General features: G+C 51.5%; 7 protein-coding genes across 7 annotated transcripts; 3 read left to right on the top strand and 4 right to left on the bottom strand.

Moving 5' to 3' along the window:
- Window positions 1-2,069: 2,069 nt before the first annotated feature.
- A1O1_09004 (Atypical/RIO/RIO2 protein kinase) lies at window positions 2,070-3,221 on the bottom strand (the record flags this gene model as incomplete). The annotated part of the gene is made up of 1 exon (XM_007729861.1): window positions 2,070-3,221. One exon carries the CDS (start codon window positions 3,219-3,221, stop codon window positions 2,070-2,072), a length of 1,152 nt encoding a protein of 383 aa, XP_007728051.1.
- Window positions 3,222-3,761: 540 nt separating this feature from the next.
- On the bottom strand, window positions 3,762-4,929 carry A1O1_09003 (glutathione S-transferase; the record flags this gene model as incomplete). The annotated part of the gene is made up of 3 exons (XM_007729860.1): window positions 3,762-4,507; window positions 4,561-4,647; window positions 4,710-4,929. The coding sequence occupies 3 exons, from the start codon at window positions 4,927-4,929 to the stop codon at window positions 3,762-3,764; spliced, it is 1,053 nt and encodes a 350-aa protein (XP_007728050.1).
- A 721-nt stretch (window positions 4,930-5,650) lies between these two features.
- Window positions 5,651-8,752, bottom strand: A1O1_09002 (ubiquitin-activating enzyme E1 1; the record flags this gene model as incomplete). Its single annotated transcript, XM_007729859.1, has 1 exon — window positions 5,651-8,752. One exon carries the CDS (start codon window positions 8,750-8,752, stop codon window positions 5,651-5,653), a length of 3,102 nt encoding a protein of 1,033 aa, XP_007728049.1.
- Window positions 8,753-9,679: 927 nt separating this feature from the next.
- On the top strand, window positions 9,680-11,998 carry A1O1_09001 (uncharacterized protein; the record flags this gene model as incomplete). The annotated part of the gene is made up of 1 exon (XM_007729858.1): window positions 9,680-11,998. The coding sequence occupies one exon, from the start codon at window positions 9,680-9,682 to the stop codon at window positions 11,996-11,998; it is 2,319 nt and encodes a 772-aa protein (XP_007728048.1).
- A 1,793-nt stretch (window positions 11,999-13,791) lies between these two features.
- Window positions 13,792-14,619, bottom strand: A1O1_09000 (uncharacterized protein; the record flags this gene model as incomplete). The annotated part of the gene is made up of 2 exons (XM_007729857.1): window positions 14,167-14,619; window positions 13,792-14,001 (listed from the first exon to the last, which is right to left on the bottom strand). The coding sequence occupies exons 1-2, from the start codon at window positions 14,374-14,376 to the stop codon at window positions 13,792-13,794; spliced, it is 420 nt and encodes a 139-aa protein (XP_007728047.1). The 5' UTR covers window positions 14,377-14,619.
- Window positions 14,620-16,605: 1,986 nt separating this feature from the next.
- On the top strand, window positions 16,606-17,585 carry A1O1_08999 (uncharacterized protein; the record flags this gene model as incomplete). The annotated part of the gene is made up of 2 exons (XM_007729856.1): window positions 16,606-16,732; window positions 16,780-17,585. The coding sequence occupies 2 exons, from the start codon at window positions 16,606-16,608 to the stop codon at window positions 17,583-17,585; spliced, it is 933 nt and encodes a 310-aa protein (XP_007728046.1).
- A 298-nt stretch (window positions 17,586-17,883) lies between these two features.
- A1O1_08998 (uncharacterized protein) lies at window positions 17,884-19,151 on the top strand (the record flags this gene model as incomplete). Its single annotated transcript, XM_007729855.1, has 3 exons — window positions 17,884-17,952; window positions 18,004-19,039; window positions 19,111-19,151. The coding sequence occupies 3 exons, from the start codon at window positions 17,884-17,886 to the stop codon at window positions 19,149-19,151; spliced, it is 1,146 nt and encodes a 381-aa protein (XP_007728045.1).
- Window positions 19,152-19,486: the final 335 nt, after the last annotated feature.

The raw sequence follows: 19,486 nt of genomic DNA, 5'->3' as shown, positions 1-19,486 counted from the left end.
CTGAGGAGTTCGACAGGTGTGGTGGAGAGAGGAGTGGTAGCAGCAGTGAATAAGAAGTGGACGTCGGTACGGTGCGCCGTGGGCTGTGGGCTGTCCCGAGACGTTTCGATTGAAGGTGATGGACGAGAGTGACGGCGGTGACAGGGCCAGGGCTGGCACGGTCCCTTTTGCCTGGTGTCCAGCCTTCGCGAGTGATCAATATCGGTAGGCGAGGCAGAGAGAGAGGTACTATAGTACTATGGCTCACTGCGGCGCAAGACAATACTCGCAAGGTTGAGGGGACGCAGGCAGGACACGGTCTTCGCACCTGCGTACAGGGGGGACTGATGACTGAGGAGAAGGAGACAATAATGTATTGTCGGGGTGTGTGTATACAAGGTGCGAGGATGCTGGTGTCCCTGTCAGGAGTCAAACCATAGAACCCGAGTGAGCGATGTGCAGGAGTTCGATGTTAGGATTGGCGTCGGTGTCGCGTTCAGTTGGCGATTCTATTTCTAGTTAGCCGCCACACTGTGCAGGCGAAGCTCCAGGGGTAACTACAGCCTAGCAGGGGATCCTCAGGGGGGCGTTTATAGGCTTGCAAGGCTTGAGCGAGCCTAATTGGGGCCGTGTGAGCAGGGTTGCTACGCCTATATCAGCACCTATTGGCAGAATCGACTTCCGGGGTTTGCGGATGTCCATTTAGCACATCTCTAGCACCTCTCCAGCCATTCCAAAACTTCCTTTCAGCAGGCTACGGAAAGCCGTGTACCTACAGTAGCAGGACAGTAGCAGGGGGTTGAGGCCTCCCTTCCGGAATATCCTATACCATCTGCAGTTTGGAAGACTGTGACTCCGCCTAATCAGTGGCTGGTGTCGTTCGGAGGAAGGCCGTTCTTGGTGACCCCTGGCAGGACACATGTTGTATTCAGTACGTACAGTGGCCGGCTAACGTGGCTATCAGAGCGTGAAGTCATCCCTTTTCAGTCGTCGCCGTCCTCGCGCCTTGCTTTTTTTTCTTTTACCGAGTGTTCATGCAGTCATGGCGCAGGGCTTGTGTTTCAGGATGCCCTCGAAGGGGGCTTCTACTTTGTATCAGTTCTTTCCACAGATCAGGGGTACAGCTCGTGCCATCTCGTTGCAAGGGATCTTGGATTGGACTTCAAGCCTATGGATTCTTAGAGATACCCTACTTCCTTCTTCAGTCATGGCGCAAGACTTCTCCTTTATGCCGTCCTGCCTCTCATGCATGCTCGGCTCTGGCCTGAGAATGCGCCACACCATCACTGCGCCGAAGTTCAACATGATTGAAAGTGCGTTGATCTGTCGCTAACAGTGTCTTCAGTCTTTTATCAGAGCAAAGTTCCAGTGTCCTTTTACTATGCATGGCAAAGGTGACCATCACACTTGCTTGCAGCAAGCTGGTGGTAGCATCCCAGGACTGGCTGTCCCTCAATAACTGAAATCATTTGGTCTGGTCAAAAGTTGGTCTTTATCGTTTCGAGAGTTCAAGGGATCAATGTTGAATGCACCATACTAAGCAGTATGGGCATGCTTCCCTTGTGCGACAGGACAGTGACTTCGTCTCAGGTATGACGAGAACATATGTAGGCCGGTATGCCGTGGATATGTGCTGGCGATGCTCTCAACCGCCTGCTTCGTTCGGTAGTCCTGCTTGTCACTGTTGGGCATCATCACTTTGTGATTCCCACGACTCCTCAAATGTCTATTCATCGTTGACATAACGTCATTCCAGTCTCAAAGAGGTGCTTCTGTCGTAAAGTTCCATGTGGTGAGTGGCACAGACTGCTCAAGGTTGCTGATAGCACCTGGCGCGTGATGAGCTATGTGGTCCGGGGTTGCTAGGCTTTGTCTGCATATCGAGTCTCACTCATGAACCCTCTGGAGACTTTAAAGCCATTGTAAACACCTGAATGCCTCAAATGGGGATCGTTCCGGTCGGAATGTGCAGGACGCCCCGCGCACAGAGCAGATCACGTTGATGGGCTTTTGCGCAAATGGTCCTGGTAGTATATTGTTTCGAGAAACTCGAATGCGTTTGGAGTGCAGCTTGGTAAACAGATGCCATGTCAGCTCGTGACAGGTTCGGAGACCCCGTCGTCACGTTCAGAATCATCATCGTCCTCTTCTTCGTGACTCTGGCTGTCGGAATCCGCAGTCTCCTCATCGACCGCTTCGGAGGCTTTGGCGTCACCGTCCACACCATGCTCTTTCATATAAGCCTCGAGCTCTTTAGCCATCTTTCTGGAGAAGCCCGAAGCCTCGACCTCCACATCCAGTCTTTTGACCCCGTCCTTGCCGACCAGCTGTCTAGCATCTTTGAAAAAAGGTCCTTCCTCATTGCTGGAGAACCCAAATCGTCGGGCGAAGAACCGCTTGACACACTCCACATCTCGGTTGAAATAGAACTCTGCATTGGCGTGGTCGACACTAACCATCTGGGGAAAGTCAATCAACACCGGGATCAGTTTGACACCGTCTCCCCCCTCCTCTTCCCTGATCAAAATGTTGAACTCGTTGAAGTCTCCGTGGATGAGCCCAAGCGAGCACAGTCGCAGCAGCATCTCCATGAGCTCCGCGTACAGACCGGCCGCATCAGGGACCTTGTCAATCTGTCTGAGAGGAAATCCGTCCACAAGTGACATGACGAGGTGATGTCGGTTCTGGCCTAGGGGTGTAGGGACGCTGAGGCCAACGTCGTGTAGTGCTTGCAAGTAAGCGTACTCCTTGACTGCGGCTAACCTGGACATGTACATCCAGCTCCCAGCACCTCTCTCTTTCTGCGTTCTGGTCCGGGCATAGTCTCGCTTGTTGCGCACCCCCTTTTTGAAACTGACTCTGCCGAGGCGATGAATCTTGAGCACTCTTTGTTCGCCTTTCTCATCACTCACGACGAAAATGTCGCTTTCTTTCCCGACCCCGATCTGGTTGCCCACGCTGTAGACGATATTGCCCTTTTGGAGAGAATGCAGAGCCAAGTAGTCCAATCCGCCGTACGTCAGTCGGTATCCGTCGTATTTGGCGTTCTTCACCTTCGCGATGAGATTGGCCTTCGCAAGCAAGGAAATACTGCGCTGAACATCTCCGACGCTGGATTTCGAGAGGTTCGCAATCAGTGGGGTAGGGACGACTTCATGGTTGCGACTGCCGGTCTCAACCGCGGTCAGGGTGCGCCAGTCGCTGGGATTCAGATATCGGAGGGCTTTCGTATCGAGCTTCATGTTTGGCGTGGATTCGGATAAAGAATGATTCACCTCGTTCGAAAGACTCTCCGCCGGCGACCCATGTAGAAATTCTAGGCAGGCTGAGATTGCGGAGAAGCAAGACCAAAAATTATCTACGCCGCAGTTAATCTAATCCAATCCAATCCAATCCGTCTGGGTCCCGCCAATGACACATCCACAACTGTCAGCCTCGTAAGTATGCTGCTCCTATGCTGCAGAGTCCTACAATCACAACGTTCAGACTCAAGTTGTGATTCATCGGCCGGATCTGCGGAGAACAGAGAATGGCATAGTTGTGCAACAAATGACTGAGTGATACATGTACTGCCAACATACTACTCGGTACAAGGAGCCTTCATATATTGGTAAGGCTACTAAAGACCGGGCATCCGTTTGGCGGGCCCTTTTAGCCCCTTGCCACGCCCAGGTGCAGATACAAGACACAAGCCGACGGATGCTCAGACTGTAAAGATATTGAAGCACTTGCTCTGACGAGCGCCAGTCAAACCAAGATCGGCATCTTTCGTGGATGCGTTCCTAACGCTGTGCAGCAGCAACCTCCTCATCTGGCTTCAAGATATCTGGCACCGGCCCGACCGGCGTGATGGCAAACTGGTTGATTGGTTTGTGACTCTTGGTGTAGTGTTTCTTGATATGCTCGAATTCCGTCGATTCACCAAAGGCCGGGACGTTCCAGTACAATTGCCTCAGCCACTTGTGCAAGTGCGGGTACCCTGAACGGATATCTCTGATGTTGCACTTGAAGTGCTGGACGTAGACCGGATCGAAGCGCACAATGGTCGTGAAGAGCCTGATATCGGCCTCAGTGATCTTGTCGCCAAAATAGTACGGTCCGGGTGACTTCGCAAGGTCGGCTTCGGCGCGATCGAGCGACTTGAACAGTTGGATAACGTTACGCTCATAAGCTTCCTGAGTTGTGGCAAACCCTGACTTGTACACCCCATTGTTGATGTCGTCGTAGGTCCAGCCATTCGTCTCCTCGATCTTGGCCTGCAGCTCTTTCGGGAACAGATCAACGTTCTTGAACTTGTCCGGTAGCAGGTCGTCGAACTCGGTATAGAACATGCGGATGATCTCAGAAGACTCATTGTTGACAATGGTCTTCTTCTTCTTATCCCACAACGTTGGGACGGTAAAGCGTCCTTCGTAATCCTTGTTCACGGAAAAGTACAGGTCGCGTAGGTGTGTGAACTCGGGATCAAGAGGATTGGGAGTGACGTTTTTGCCGGGGAGATGTTCGTCGGCCGTTGCGAAGCGCCAGCCTATGCTCCACGTCAAAAATGTCGCGACCTTCAACCTCCAGCACGGGACCTACCTTGCTCTCCCATGTGCCAATGTACGCTGGTGAAGGGAATGATGTCTTCTAGTCCCTTCAAGCTTCTCACGATCAGGGTTCTGTGAGCTAATTGAGAAAGTTGGCTGTTTAGCATGCGTCTCCTATCAACGTCCGAGGAAGCTGCCTACCCCATGGACACGCATAAGAAACAAACAAGTGATACCGGTCTTTCTCCGCGGGAAATTCGGCGTCTGGATCCTTGGATATAAAGTCGCGGAATCGTGATTGCTGTCTCTTGAACTCTCCAGTCGGGTCTCCAGGCTTGACCCAGTCGGTGATGCTCGGCTTCTTGTCCTGATAGACATTCATGTCGTTCAGAATCAACACGGCGACGACGGAAGAGAACATGGCTACTACGTACCGACATTGTGAAAAAGCGAACGGTGGAGTAACAGAATGAGGCAGGAGCAGGAGTTCTCTTGAGATGGGATGCTTGTAAACGTGCCCGAGCAAGGATATTTGACATGAAGTAGAGCAAGACAGCTCTCTTGTTGTAGTCCAGATGGTGCTGCTACGTTTTGAACTACTATGTACAGTACACGGTGATGTTGCTCAGCTTTGATTATAGAGCAAATGACGCCCGACCCGCTGCGGGGGAGACGAAGCGACGGCCAAATGAGGTTTCGCCAGCGTAAGGAACTCGGTACTAGTATGTAATCATGACGAAGACTCTCCACGTGACTCCAACCAACGAGAAACCTTCACACATGACTAATCCCACACAAGTATGATGAATCAGCCTAACCGATGCTGTGATGCTTTCCCTATGCGGTTGCGTACCCGAATACAATATCTATGGAAGGTATGTAGTAGGTATCCACGTCTGTGGTACATGCCCGGGTGTCAAAGAGATTTGGGATGAAGTTCTTGTCTAATAGGGGTCTCTACCTGTGGTTATCTGCCTATCGATGGTCTTGTGATACACAAGGATGGAAAAGAGGCCCAGACGTCCACCAGTTCCGATGCTGTCTTTGAGTATTCCCCCCCCAGCCGATGGTTGCTAACCATGCGCCATATGAAACCCTGCCAGACACGCCGAGTCCTCCTTTGCAGGTACAAGCTGATGCATCTACTTCTTGTATTTCACCATGACATAGGGGATCTCGACGTCTTCTTCAGTCGTGTCCTCGGCAGTGATCTCGAAGATGATATTCTTCTGGTGCTCCGGGATGGGCTTGCGACTGATGGTCTCAAGGAGCTTGCTCATCTTGAGAGGCATCCGATCCTTGGTCTTGCTTGGCGGATAGAAGCTGGCATACAACAAGCTCACTCCCGAGCTGACCATGGTTACGGTCAAACCAAGGTCTTCGAAGTGTTTCAGGAACTCGGTCAATGTAACATCATCAATCTCAAATCGATCCCATAGCTTGTCGATCGTGACCTCGCCATCTTTGCCCTTGTATGTGCCCTTGGGACTCGCAATCGGTTCACTGAAGCCGAAGAATGGCAAGGCCAGGTTGACGAACCCGTTCTTGTATTGTTCAAGATCGGTCTTCCCGTCAATGACCTTGTACAGTTCAAGAATGACCAGTCCGGTGACTAGAGCAGTGGTCGTGGCGATGGCAGGAATGATCTTTCCGGCGATGAACTTGGTCTTGTGGCGGTCGGCGAGAGGGATGTTGTAATTCAAGGCACGGAGATTGCTTGCCGCCGTAATGAAATCGATGTGATGGTTGGTGTCATCGTCCTTCTCGAATTCCACCACGTTCAAACGGAAAGTCGGAAGAGACTTCGGCGATGGCAGTTGGGAGATGATCTTGTTCAACTCGTCCTCATCATCGGAGACTGACTTGGCTGCTGCGTTCGGGTCCGGTTCATTCTCATCGGCCTGAATCCTTACATTTGCATCGGGCCGGAACTCAGGGATGATCATGCTATCAAGCACCTTCACATAGTCTTCATGACTAAGCTTAGGTGCCTGGATGCCATAATTGTATGCATGGAGATGGGCAGCCGCAACAATGAATCCCATATGTGTGGGATCCTTAGGATCGAAGTTGAGAGGGGTCGGAGCACGTTTCGGGCCCGACCAGAAATCGGCACCACTCGACGTCTTGGAGTCCTTGGGGAAGTTGTACAGCAACTGCTCAATTGCGTTGTGATACTGCTTCTCGAATTGCATGCGCGCCCAAGCAATGCAGTCATTGAAATCCGCCGGCTTGTCCGTTACCAGGAAATCCCTAAGGGTTTCCAAGATCATCTTCTCATTTCCTTGCTGACGTAGAGTACTGTTGATGTAGTCCGGTTGAGTGAGGTACAAGTTGACCGTTTCTGGGGGTCCAACAAAATAGGACTGGAAGAGATCACGCGCCCAAGCAATGGTATGTTCGATTTTGTTGGGAAAGCTTCGAAGTGTACACATCGGGAAGGACTGCTCCGGCGGATCCTGAGAGCTGGAGTATGACTCTGTCAGACGTGGAAGGATGACTTGGGTGTTTCCCTTGGTGCCTAAAGTTCCGCTCTCCAAGAGCGGCTTCATGAAGAAGACACATCGACGATCGACATATGTTCGCGCCTCGACATTGTCCAGGGCGTTGGTGACGACATCAAGTCCATTCCAGAACTCTTCGTTGAAAATGTCTTCGCTGTCCGGTCCGATGCGATCCGTCATGGGGGTGATTTTGCCCTTCAGATCGGGATTCATGGCCTGAACTGCGGCGGCAGCAACCTCGCTCTTTTGCTTTCCGACATCCTTGGATCTGAATAAGAATTGCCGATTCAGGTTGCTTTTCTCTATCGAGTCGTTATCCGTGACTGTGATGTGACCATTGGGCCCTGTGCCCAGGCCAATCATGGCGTAGTTTTTGAGCATTTCACAACCGATGGCACCAGAACCCACCAAGAAGTTCTTGATATTTGAGATCTTCTCTTGGAATTCCTTTCCAAACACGACGATCTGCCCATCATATCGGGATCCGGTCGGCTTGCAAAGCTCCTCATTACGAGGCACAGATGCTGGTAACGACTCGAGGGAATCGAAATAGAGCCATTGGGCAACTGGTGTGAACTTTCCTGATACCGCCTTCAAAACCTCCTGCGCTGCAAGACCACCAAAGAATGCTGCCATTGGACTAATATCACCCTGCGCTTGATAACTCAGCTCAGTGATCAACTTGTCGCTGACATCGACCTCTTCCCCACTGTCTCCGGCCAACTTCTTCGTGAGTTCCAGTACTTCTGTAGCATCCTCGTCATTGTGAGGTCTTGGAAGTGCACCCTTGTGAGCCTCCGCAAATGCGTGAAGAGCTTGAACCCCGAAGTGAAGCTGCGCGGGTCGATCAAACTTGGCGAAATCAGAGATCAAGAATTCTGGCTTCTTGAGCTGCTCAGAGAGAGGCTGGAATTGTAGGACTTTGGGCATTTTGACTTGAGAGAAGAGACCGCCTCCTTCATATTTGCCCAGCCCTGAGACATCTCCGATGGAGAAAGAGTATGGCCCTTTGACGGTAATCTTGCGAGGCGGAGCGCCATTGAGGCCTTCCATCCCCCGAACTTCGGCGAACTCAACATAGTCACCATCTTCCAGTCCATGTCGTGTTTCATCCAAAGCAGACACAAGGCCAGTCTCGTCAATGTCGGCGATGATGCCGCTGATGGGGTTTTCTCCTGTAACGTCGCCAACGGTGAAGTTGTTTCCGAAGTCGTTAAAGAGGTAGCCGAAAAGGCCGAAGGTATCAGTGATCGTTAGGTAGATGCCATTTTGGTGACAGAAGTCCGCGATTGCCACTTGGTCCTTCAGAGGTGTGTTCGTCAGGACCACTGCTTGGAATTGTTTCAGTTGACTCAGGTCTTCGGTCAATGTTTGGGATTTGAGGACCGAGACGGGGACGTAGGAGTTTAACTCGGCGACTCGAGGTCCAGTGACTTCTGCTCGTGGCTTGCCAACGTCTTCAGGGCGCAGAAAGAACTGAGAAGACAGGTCGGCAATTGCTACGGGATTAGGATCGAACAAAGTCAATGACTTCACGCCGGCCAGGGCAATGTTCTTTGCGATCTCGACACCCAGGCCTTTAAGACCAACCACAAGGACATTCGACGAGCCCATACGCTTCATTGCCTCATGACCCAGAACGTATAGCTGTCGGCTGTAAAGGGATTCATCAATCTCGCCATTCTGGAGCTGCTGAATAGCCGCCCCAGGATTGTCGACCTCCATCACGGAATCTGTCATGATTTTCTTTTCTGGCCGGGAGAGGTCCTCAGCAGAAGCCTTTCTCTTACTACCGGCCTTTATGGTATCTGGAACGTCCGCGTGGGGTGAAATGATGACAGTGGCCTTGCCTCAAGCAAGACCCAGAGTGTGGTGGGAAAGGATACGAAGAGCAAACGGCTGCTTCAGAGGAGATGCTCAAAGGTTGGACGACTGTGTTTGTGAACGTGCGGGTTTGGAAGGAATGACAGAAGAAACAAAGTTGTCAGAGCGTAAGCCTGATTAAAATCTCCTTGAAGGCGCAGGCAGTTGTTTGCTACTACTAGGTAGCGACTTGACTATTAGTCAGGAAGGTTCGCGAAACGCAACTGTAGTAAGATACGTTTAGTAGTAGATTACAGAACAACGTCTCTTGCGGTGGAAGAGGCGAGGAGTGATGCAATATACAGCACCACAATTAATAAAGCGCAGGCACCGCAGGCACCGCAGGCGGCACTGCTTCGGCAGACTTGCCTTCTCAAACGTTGGCGGGCAGAACCGAGCACGCTCTGCTGCTGCTGCGACGCCCTCATGTCCCACCAGCCGCCAAACCAATGTACACAATATGTCTCGTCTTATAGAGTTCTTGGATCAGACAAAGAGTGGCAGCCACTCGTTATACGGTCAATAGTGCTCATGAGCAATCACTTGCCGTAGGCTGTCCATCCATCCTTACAAGGTAGGTCACCGTATCACGATCACTCACCGCGCCCACTTCCCAGCACGCGTTGACTGCGACTCAGCTCGAGAATTCCACAATGGGCTTGCAGTCCTCTCAATGTGTCGCTTTGAACTCTTTGGACGATTGATTCTTTGGTGCCAACCTGCACACGAGTCCACACATTCTTTTGACCTCCGTCACGATCCTCAGCCCCGCGTACGGGTAATTCCCTCGACCCGGTCAACGAGATGCTGCATGAAATACTCCTTTCATTATCCGGGCTCCAGTCCCCTATCTGGAACCAAGAAAGAGAACCCGACAATGCAGAGGCAGCAGAGGCACGGAGCTTCAACCAATATGTCTCACCGCCAGAACGGGCTATGCTAGACACGTTGGGTCACCTGCACGATTTACATATCAAGATCCGGGATGGAGCTGCTCGGTCTGCTACAAACCCCTCCATGGTTTGTAGAGCAGTGGGTTCTTCGATAATTGATGCACACCTAGGCAGATTCATGGAAGAGATTCTGAAGGTTGAGGCTTTAATGCTCAAGAAGGATGCGGGATTCGTTGGCGCGTACGATATTGTTCCTTTGAGCACAGTCGTTGCCGAGTTCGCACCTTGGGCGAGACGATTGGAATGGCTATGGTCCGTGGTACAACGTCTCGAACCGGCCTCCAGACGTGGTAATAGAACGCGAGCAGCCTCTGGGGCCGCCCTCCTTGCTTTCCTGGAGAGAGAAACACGTACGGGCTATGCAGACATTGAAGATATGGCTGTCGCTCTTTTGGAGGTTGCGCAGAGGACTTGGATGCGGACAGCTTCGCTGTGGATTCTTTCTGGAAAGGTGCCGGCTTATGGCGTGGAGGACTTCTGCATAACTGCGAATCCTACATCATCTTCGACAATGAATGCCTTCTCCATCGATCCAGCGCTGACGCCACCGTTCGTCAATCCAGGGGCCGCACGTGCCCTACTCTCTGCAGGAAGCGCACTCAATCAATTGAGGTCTCAGAATCTATCGGCGACAGGCAGTCTCCAATCTTCCGAGGATCCGTCGTTGCTTCTGATGCCCATTCATGCTAGAGTGCTTCAATCACTGAGCTATCCTCTCGATCCACTGCTGTTCGAGAATGTGTTGAGCTCTATACATCAATCGATCTCCGAAAATGCGCTTTCACAAATCCTTCCTCGAACTATGGTTATGCAGCTCCTTCAGGTCATACTACGCTATATGCTTCTTGACCATGGTGAATTTGCAGTGTCTCTGGTGGCGCATGCGGATGAGCGCGTCAGCAACCGCCAGAGCCGAACTGTGGCTCGTCCTGTAAGAAAGACAGGTAAATTGGATGATCTGTCCATGCAGGATGTTGAACTCAACGGCATTCTCAACAAAGCCATGTCAGACCTCGCCGCACTACAAGCTGACGACGACCTCGATTACGATATTTGGAGCCTAGCGAAAAGGTTGTTGTCTCTCCGACCTGCGGCGGAAACTCCCCATCGCTCGCGGTTGATCTCAACGCTACTGCCTACGCCAACAAGTCTCTGTATTACGATTCCGCCGTCGTCCCCTCTACATATTTTCCTGTCGGCCCAAGATGCTCAGATGTATGCAGTCTTAAATGCATATTTACTCTCTATACGTCGAGCTGGTCTTCATTTATCCGAACTCTGGAAGCTTTCATACCATCGACGATGTTATCCTGCCCCCGTCGCTCCGCCGAGATCATTCTCACGAACCGGGCAAGCCAGTACTGCGAAGAGAAGACTGCGCAATGCAGAGAGAACTGCAAGGACAAGACGCCACTGGACATGTGCTAGCAAAGCGCTGTTCATGATCAACGAGCTGCAAGCATACCTTCAGGGTGAGGTGATACAGTGCAGCTGGACACGTTTCGAAAAATGGATTGAAGGCGACGATACAGGAACATCATCATCGTCCACGAGGTCCTCAAGACCCGGCACGGCATCATCTGCAGGTTTGAGTAAAACCACCGGCCTGTCGTATATGGGAGACAACATAACAGACTCTACTCGCCGTCACGGTCTCAACGACCCTCGAGCCCTGGCAGAAGCACACCATTTGTATTTGCAGGCTCTGAGTGAAGCGCTCTTCTTCACCGACGACAACTTCACGGGCGCGCTGCAGAGCCTGCTCAGCCGAATCGATCACTTGATTGCTCTTTTCTCTCGCCTGCAGACAGTGTGGGAAAGCCTGGATCTGCAGGAAGATGAAGGTGTGTTGGACGCTTTCGCGAATCACGCCCAGGATGAGCAGGAGGTTCTGGCGGAGATGGATCGTACTAGAGATGCCATCGAGGCCACTCTTCTTGAACTTGTGCAGCTCATCCGGGAAATAGAGAAGGAGAAGCGAAGTGGCCTGGCCACGAACACTGTCATCGAGAAAGCGAGCACTCTTGGATTGGGCGGGACCAAGTTCGTACCCTGGCAGGCGAGAAGCGTAGACAGACTGATCATGAAGCTCGATAGCCTGGCCGGGAGACAAGACGAGGGAAAAGATGAAACTGGAACTGGTATTGGCGACTTTTATGACGACGAATAGAAATGAGCGGGTCATGAGTTCACGATTGTAAATATGCAGATTGGAAACCCTTCTAGTATGTCATGGAATGAACAGAGGCCACCCTGGATCAATCTATCGAATCTGTTATTTGTTACGAAGGAACGGCGCCGCACGAATGCCTGCATATGACCAAGCCTACTCGCACCGTTAGTCACTTCATCCAGTCAACAGTGAATATCAGCCGTTGCAGGTGACAAGAGTGAACAGCAGAAGCAGAAGAAGAAGCAAGGTCAGATAAGCCGAAATACCTCAGTCCCATCCCTACCATGACCGATGCACCATATCGTGGCTCCATAACGAAGCCATGACAAGCACGCTCAGTCAGGTAGCAAGAACAAAACGACCCCTCTGGCCTTGATGGGGTTTGCCAGTTCCCAGAATTCCCCTCAAATCCGGCCAGGCAGCTCCACAACCAATCATCCCTACATCTCTGCCTAACCGCCCGAAGGCGGGAAGGGTGAGAAACGCAGGTCCGGTATCAGGGAGAGTGGATGAACAAGAGAGGAAGTCTGGTACTAAAGCGAAACCCCAAGACGAGAGGGATATGTTTCGTTAGATGGGCGTCGCCATGACAGCGAACTCGGAGAATGGATAGACTAGGTGTCATCATAAAGATTGGGGAGGTGCGATTTGCAGTGTGACCTTGAGGGCGAGGAGAGACTTACTCATAGAATTACAATGTACCTGTCGCCGCCGCCGCTGCTGCTGCTGCTGTTGGAGTCATGGAAGGGGGTAGTTTTCTGTCCTGTCTGTGAAGAGTACATATGTCAGCACGCATGAAAATCTCGTTCGAAACGCGGATGACGCTATTGAATGGATCGGTCGTCCAAGTTGGACGACATGTGTAAGAGAGACAAAATCAGACATTGGTAAGCTGGTAACGGTTTCTTCAATATAATTCAGAAGCAGAACTGTTAAATTAAAAACCTTTGATCATCATACAAAGTCTCGCGTGGGTATGATATGAACAACATGTGTGCCTGGGAGGAATAGAAAATGATGGGATGCTTACCATGTCATCAGTAGCACCTCCCGAGCGAAACCATTAGCCCTCGTTTCTACGTCTGTTTCCCAAAGTCAGTCATGCCTCTCCTGAGATGTGGTAGAAGGTGATAAGTAGGATTTGGCAGAGGTGTAGTCAGATGGTAGTGCATGTTAGTTCAAATGGCTCATGAAGCATCGCCGGAACTTGTGTAGGTGTGTTTTCATCATAGGAGAAAGATGCATGATCGTGCAGCGAAGGAGCATGGGAATACGTACCAGAAAGAAGCTCTACTGCTCAATGACCGTTGGCATATCCTACTGAGCTCGTGTCGCGTGTTTCATGAAGTAGCAAGATGGAATTGTAGGATGGACGACAGAGCATGTAAAATCTCAACTGACAGTCGTGCAGCTGAAGTTGAGATTATTTTATCCAACGGCAAGACATCGCGAGTCTTGGCATCATCTCACGTGATGTGCAATTTAACTTCATCTCCCTGCAATCTTGCGACCTCGTCAACCTCAAATACTGCTCTGGTGCCTCCAGATCTACCTGATACCGAATGATCAAGCGGAAGGCTCTGGAACAAGCCGCTCTGCTAGCTGATGGTAATGCCGAAGTCGTCTGATAATACATTACGAAGCGAGGTATCCCAATGTTGGCTCTGCTGCAGCCCCTCGTACTCAAACAAGATGCATTTTTCCCCTTCGAACGTGGCTACTTATAACTAACGTGGACGTGATCCCTTTGGCTTGTTAGCAGGTCGAGTAGGTTGAACTGATTACAGAGCTTACCAATGATTAGCGGTATTGTCTCCTCGATCACCATGTTCACAATTCTTGATGACCGTGCAGGACTGATACCTCCACTGCGACCAAGGCTGAACAGAGTCTCTACCGACATTCCAGATCCTCTGTCCCCACATAACATAGCTGACGGAGTGGTCTTTGGCGTGGTTCATGACCCATTCAGCAATCGGCTCGCCTGCGGTAGTCTTGACCTATACAACGCCGAGCAAGCTGTGGGTCAGTTGCTTTCCACTTCAAGTTATCAAGAACATTTCTCTGGCTTCACGAATGCGCGGGATGCCTTTTAGACACAACCCAGTAAGGGCAATACTCCTGGGATGAAGGATTAAGATCTGGATGGGACAGGACACACTCACCCCGCCGTCCGCAACCATCATATCCGTTGCCATCCCAGTACAGTGATCGCTCGAACTAGAATCGTCGCACTTCCTGATACACCCGATGGACTTGATTTTACCTGGGAATGCATCAACGATTGCTTTGGCGCCATCAATAGCCACCTTTTTGCACCCGCTGCCGGTACTGGGGATCGTTGGGGCAGGGTATCCGCCTCCCTCGCCTGGCATGCAGCATTTGAAGTCGTCAGGTCCAGGACACTTATTGTTCTCGGTATTGCCAGAGCTGCAGGAGGACGTGAAGCGGCAGTTTCCTTTGTTGTCTGTTCCACAGGCCGTCTTGGTGCAGCATTTGATATCCTCGGGTGTGCCTGGGCATTTATCGGACACGAAGCTTCCCCCTCCCTGAGTACATTTCGAGGTGGGTATGCATACACCACGAGCTCCCTTGGCACCTGTACAGGGACCGTCAACTTCAGAAAGGCCAAAGAAGAGAGTATTGGATGTATTGCCTGTGCGGATAAGGAGGTGGAGGAGGAAGAAAGTCTCGAACAAACTATAGGTAAACAACATGTCGCGATCGATGGTAAATGATCTTGGAGACAATAGATTGCGAGTAGTCTCGCTGCCTACCTACCTTCCACTGAATCTGGGTGGATCAAGGGCTGGCTTTATAGCCCAAACTGAGATTGGGCACTCATCCTCAACCCTCAGGCATTGATTTTCTAGGGACTTGTTGGAAGTCGACTTGTTCTTTTGTACGACCTGAGGGGTGGAACATCAGGCTGCTCAGTCTTGGCTCTTCGGACGGAATGTGAGGTACTCCCGCGTTACGTACTGGCAGCGGACCTGAACTCCCTCAGCTTCACTCACCTTCCCCATGTCCGTTCGCTTCCCCAGACCCCAGAGTACTGTAGACCTCGGCCTGATTGGTTTAGGTATACGTAGGCCAATGCTTGGCCAGGGGAAGGTGCAGCTAAGGCCTCAGCTGTATTTGGTACCTTTTCGTTCTTTTGTAGGAGTACTAAGTAGATAATGGTACAGTGGTGGCGGACGCAGTGGTACAAAGGCTGCTTTCCTACCCTAGGTTCTCTGTATACATCGGTCGGTATACGTCACGTACTAGTAGTACACATGAAACAGCCTATGTGGGAGGGAGGGAAAGAGGGAAAGGACGGAAAATCAGTCGCATTTATCACCGATAGGCGGATGGTTGAGGTAGGTATTGCCCGTGTCGACTCTGCTTCCACAGTAGAAGCGCATTTGCTCAGCCTGCATCAGATCTATTGAGAAGGCAAGTCCTGTTCTGTAGCTCTGTAGCTCTGGAGTTCTACCACTCGGAGGACCCCAAGAGAGATGAGGTGAGAGCTATAACTGCTACACTGATGATAACTGTCGTACTTGTTACGATGGCCACGGTGTTGGCAGCATCCGTATAACTGGCCACCCAAGGTTGTGAGGTTGGTGGAGTATCCGTGACAGCTGAAGCAGGTTGGCTAGAACCAGTCCTTGCCGAAAAGCTGGCTGCCAATCTGCCAGGTGACCCCGATTCCGTGTATCCAGAGGACCAGGTTCCAGGCGATACATCGGACACTGATACTCCCTCGTCGGCAGAAGTGTAATCTTCCAGCAGAACATATTGACATGAATAAGGCAAGGCTGCTAAAGAGAAAAACAGCAGAAGCGAGTGGACGCACCTCGACGGATGCCACAAGCGATTCTCCATAACACGAACAAAGGCAACGGGTAAAGAAGCAGAAGAGGATGGCCATATAAAGGAAAGGGAAGACCTTCCCGGCGGGGTTGTCTGCCTACCTTTTCTTGAGCAAGGTTTTGCTATTCAAATCTTCCATGCGTCCGTCATGCAGCCGGAGCCACGATTTCAATCCCCATGTCCATCTGGAATTATCCGCTGAGGTCGCCTTGACCAAGAAAGTTTGGGGGTGTATGGTATGTTCCAGATCATGAAAGCGTGAGAGAAGACTACCTGCCAGATGATGGTGTTTCATCCGAGCAATGCAGTGAAAGTTGGTAATCTGTGCTGTGACATTTCAATTAAAACTTGTCGTCCGGAACAAGCTATCCCGTCAAGTACATCTTTAGTGAACGACGTGTGTTAGGGAAGATTGACCACGCGGCAAGAAGTGAGATGTTCAGCACATGCTTAAGCAGAGTTATGTTTCGCAGTACGGAGAACTCAGCCTCGTCCTATGCTACGGAGGAGTATAAGATGAATAACTAGCATCAACCTGAGCATAGGGCGGCGTGAACTTCACCCCGAAGATAGTTAGCTCACCTTGTATTTACTTCCGCTTGGCATGATTTTTAGATGGACATCCAAGTCCTTTAAACGCGGGCCTGTGAACGCAGGCTTGTCGTTTTACTTACTTTCTCATTCATCTCAGTCCAAATTTTTGTTGGACGTTCACTCATTTCCAACAGCGACGCGACTGCAATGTCATGAGTGATAGACGTCGTCTCAATGGGCCCGCTGGCACAACCAGCCCGCCAGTCTTTACGCCCTCTACTGGCTCCGCGATATCACCGCAGTACCGATCAAGGAAGCCTAATGAACTACGCAAGATCTGTATGATGCAAACCTCCCAACGTGCGGACTAGACTGATGTGGTACAGTTCTGCAAACTGGGGTAGTGCCTTCTGCGACTGGCTCAGCATACCTCGAACTTGAGAGTCCTCCAAGATCAAGATCGACTGTGCTAAACACTTCCTCCACAATCAAGTTGTCTTGCTCAGTTCACGGACCGAAGCCCCTCCCCCGGACTGCTTCTTTTTCACCAAACCTTCAACTATCTGCGTCTGTGAAGTTTGCTCCTTTCGCGACCCGTAATCGCCAGGGCTATGTCCGCGACAGCACAGAAAGAGATATTGGGATGCACCTAGAGAACGCTCTAAAGGGTGTCATCATACCTGACAGATGGCCGAAAAGTGCGATTGATATTGCAGTCACGGTGCTGGAAGGCGAGGATGATCAGATCGACGGGGATCGGATTGTGGGAGTTGGCTTGGTCAATATGCTGGCGGGTTGCATTAATGTTTCTATGGCAGCACTTGCAGACGCGAGGGTGGATTGTCTGGACTTGTTAGCAGCAGGGGTGGGCGCCATCGTCGCAGGTCCTGAAAAGCCACTCCGAATTCTGGACCCCGCCTCTATCGAGCACGAAGCAATCCTAGCAAGTTGTCTTGTGGGCTACCTGCCGTCACGCGATGAGCTTGTGGAAGTCTGGACCAATGGCTCCTCATCAACTCAGGGGGCCAACGCGGGCATCAGTTTCGATGAAATGCTGGATAGCGCTGTGGCTGCTGCGCGGGGGGCACAAACTGTGATCAAAGAGGTCTTGGTGGAAGCCCTCACGAAAACCAAAGGTGGCACCAAGAAGCTCAGCCACGACCACATGAATGATGTCGAGATGAAGACATGAGAATACTCGTCAACCCTTGCGATACCTTCCCCTGTCCGGAAGCTACTGGACCAGTACCACCGTGTATTTGGCCCGCCAAACATCAAGTGTTTGCGCCGATCCGTATCAGTTTGACTTGACGCTACTGGGGTGTCACCCAGATCTCACGTACTCTTCCAAACACAGGCCAGGTACACGACACCATCTGCGCTTCCTACTCCCGGCTGTCTCTTCTACTTCAACTTGTCCGTTTCAACAGAACATCACAAACTCGACGTCGCTCTCAACGCTCCTTTCAAGGACTATCTGCAGACACACTATGGCTCCTACCACTATCGACGAGAACCATGTTCTCCTGTACAAGTGCCTGCAATCCACCAATGCGAAGGTAACATCGCTACATATCCGCGCGAAGTGGGCGTTGACTAAGCTGGCATAGATCGATTACAGCACTCTCGCCGCGTTGACAGGATTGACGGTCGGAGCTGCCACCAAGCGCTATGCCCGACTCAAGGAAAAGATCGAAACCTCAATTGCTGCCAGCGCAGGTGCTGTTCAGAGTCCGAAAGCAGCACCCAAGAAGTCCACTACGAGCAAGGGCACTGCCGCGCGCCAGCGTAAGGCCAAAGCCGTCTCTGGTCAAGACATGTCGGCAGCCTCAATTGCAGGGAAAGACAATGAGTCTGATGTCGCAGTCAAGGACGAAGCTGATGTCGAGCCCACTGTCCCAAAACGCCAGACACGAGGACGGAAGATTGACTACAACACAATGTTTGGCGATGACGTTTCGGCCCCAGGCTCTGGCGATGACAGTGAGGATGATTTTGCCCTTGACGACATTCGTGCCAAAGAAGAAGAACATGAGGATGATCTAGAAATGGATTCAGACGCGAATGTGAAGCGCTCTGCTAAGAGAGTCAAGACGAGCATGCAAACCCCAACCAAGGCGTCGGCCAAAGATCCTGCCACCCCAAAGGCACAGCGCCAGAGCACTGGCAAGAAGCCTACCGGTGCAGCAGCACGACAGGCTACCAGTGTGACCGAGGCGACAGCTAAATGCAGCATCTACTCTCCTGATAAACCTCTGCCGAGCATTGAGAAGTCTCCTCCGCCCGCTCGTGCCAGTGGAAGTGGAAACGGCATTGGTGTTGGAGCTGGACTTGGACCCCGAGTTGGCTCTGCAAAGCGTCGCGCACCGCTCAACGATGATTTCGACCTAAAATCTCTTCAGCCAGGTACTTTCATTCCGTTCCCTGCAAAACGACAGCAGCCACTCTCGCCGATCATGTCGTGTGCTCCCTCCACCTTCGTTACAGCTGGCAGTCGAGGCATGAGTCCGTCTGCTGCATCGTCGCAAGACTCGGCCGGTGAAATGCTTCAGCGTGAACTGGATGAAGTTGACATAATTCGTCCTGAAGACAGCGTGTCAATGGTTGGCCGCGGTCGTGACCTTGAGAGTACTCCCGTCAGTCCTGGTAAGCTGCTCTCCCTTGACCTGCAATCATCGCAAACAACTTTTGTTCAATACTAATCGTTATGTTCGCAGGCCAGAACAAGTTCCCGCTCTTCCGGGGCCTGTTGGACTGATCCCATCACCCCATACCAGTCGTTCAACCAACCTACACCATGGAAGTCTGGCTCTGGACACGCACCGGACGACAACTGTGAGACGCTGGTAAAAGACTTGCTGGGTGACACTATCAGGAAGATCGACTGCAGCAAGTCCATGGGAGAAAGGGAGAGCCGAAGCACACTGACTTCGACGAAATGAGCTGGCAGGATTCGGTGGCGGGCTTAGCTGAAAACCCTCCTCCTTCAATGGAGAGTGCTTGAAGATACAAATGCGCTGTGGGATGTGACTGAGAAAACAAGAAACTGATCGAGACGAGACCCCAAGACCGCGCAACCCGACTTGTGCTGGC

The sequence above is a fragment of the Capronia coronata genome (genome assembly GCF_000585585.1).
Source record: "Capronia coronata CBS 617.96 chromosome Unknown acBCG-supercont1.11, whole genome shotgun sequence".
NCBI lineage: Eukaryota > Fungi > Ascomycota > Eurotiomycetes > Chaetothyriales > Herpotrichiellaceae > Capronia > Capronia coronata.
This window is presented reverse-complemented; position numbering and strand designations above follow the sequence as displayed.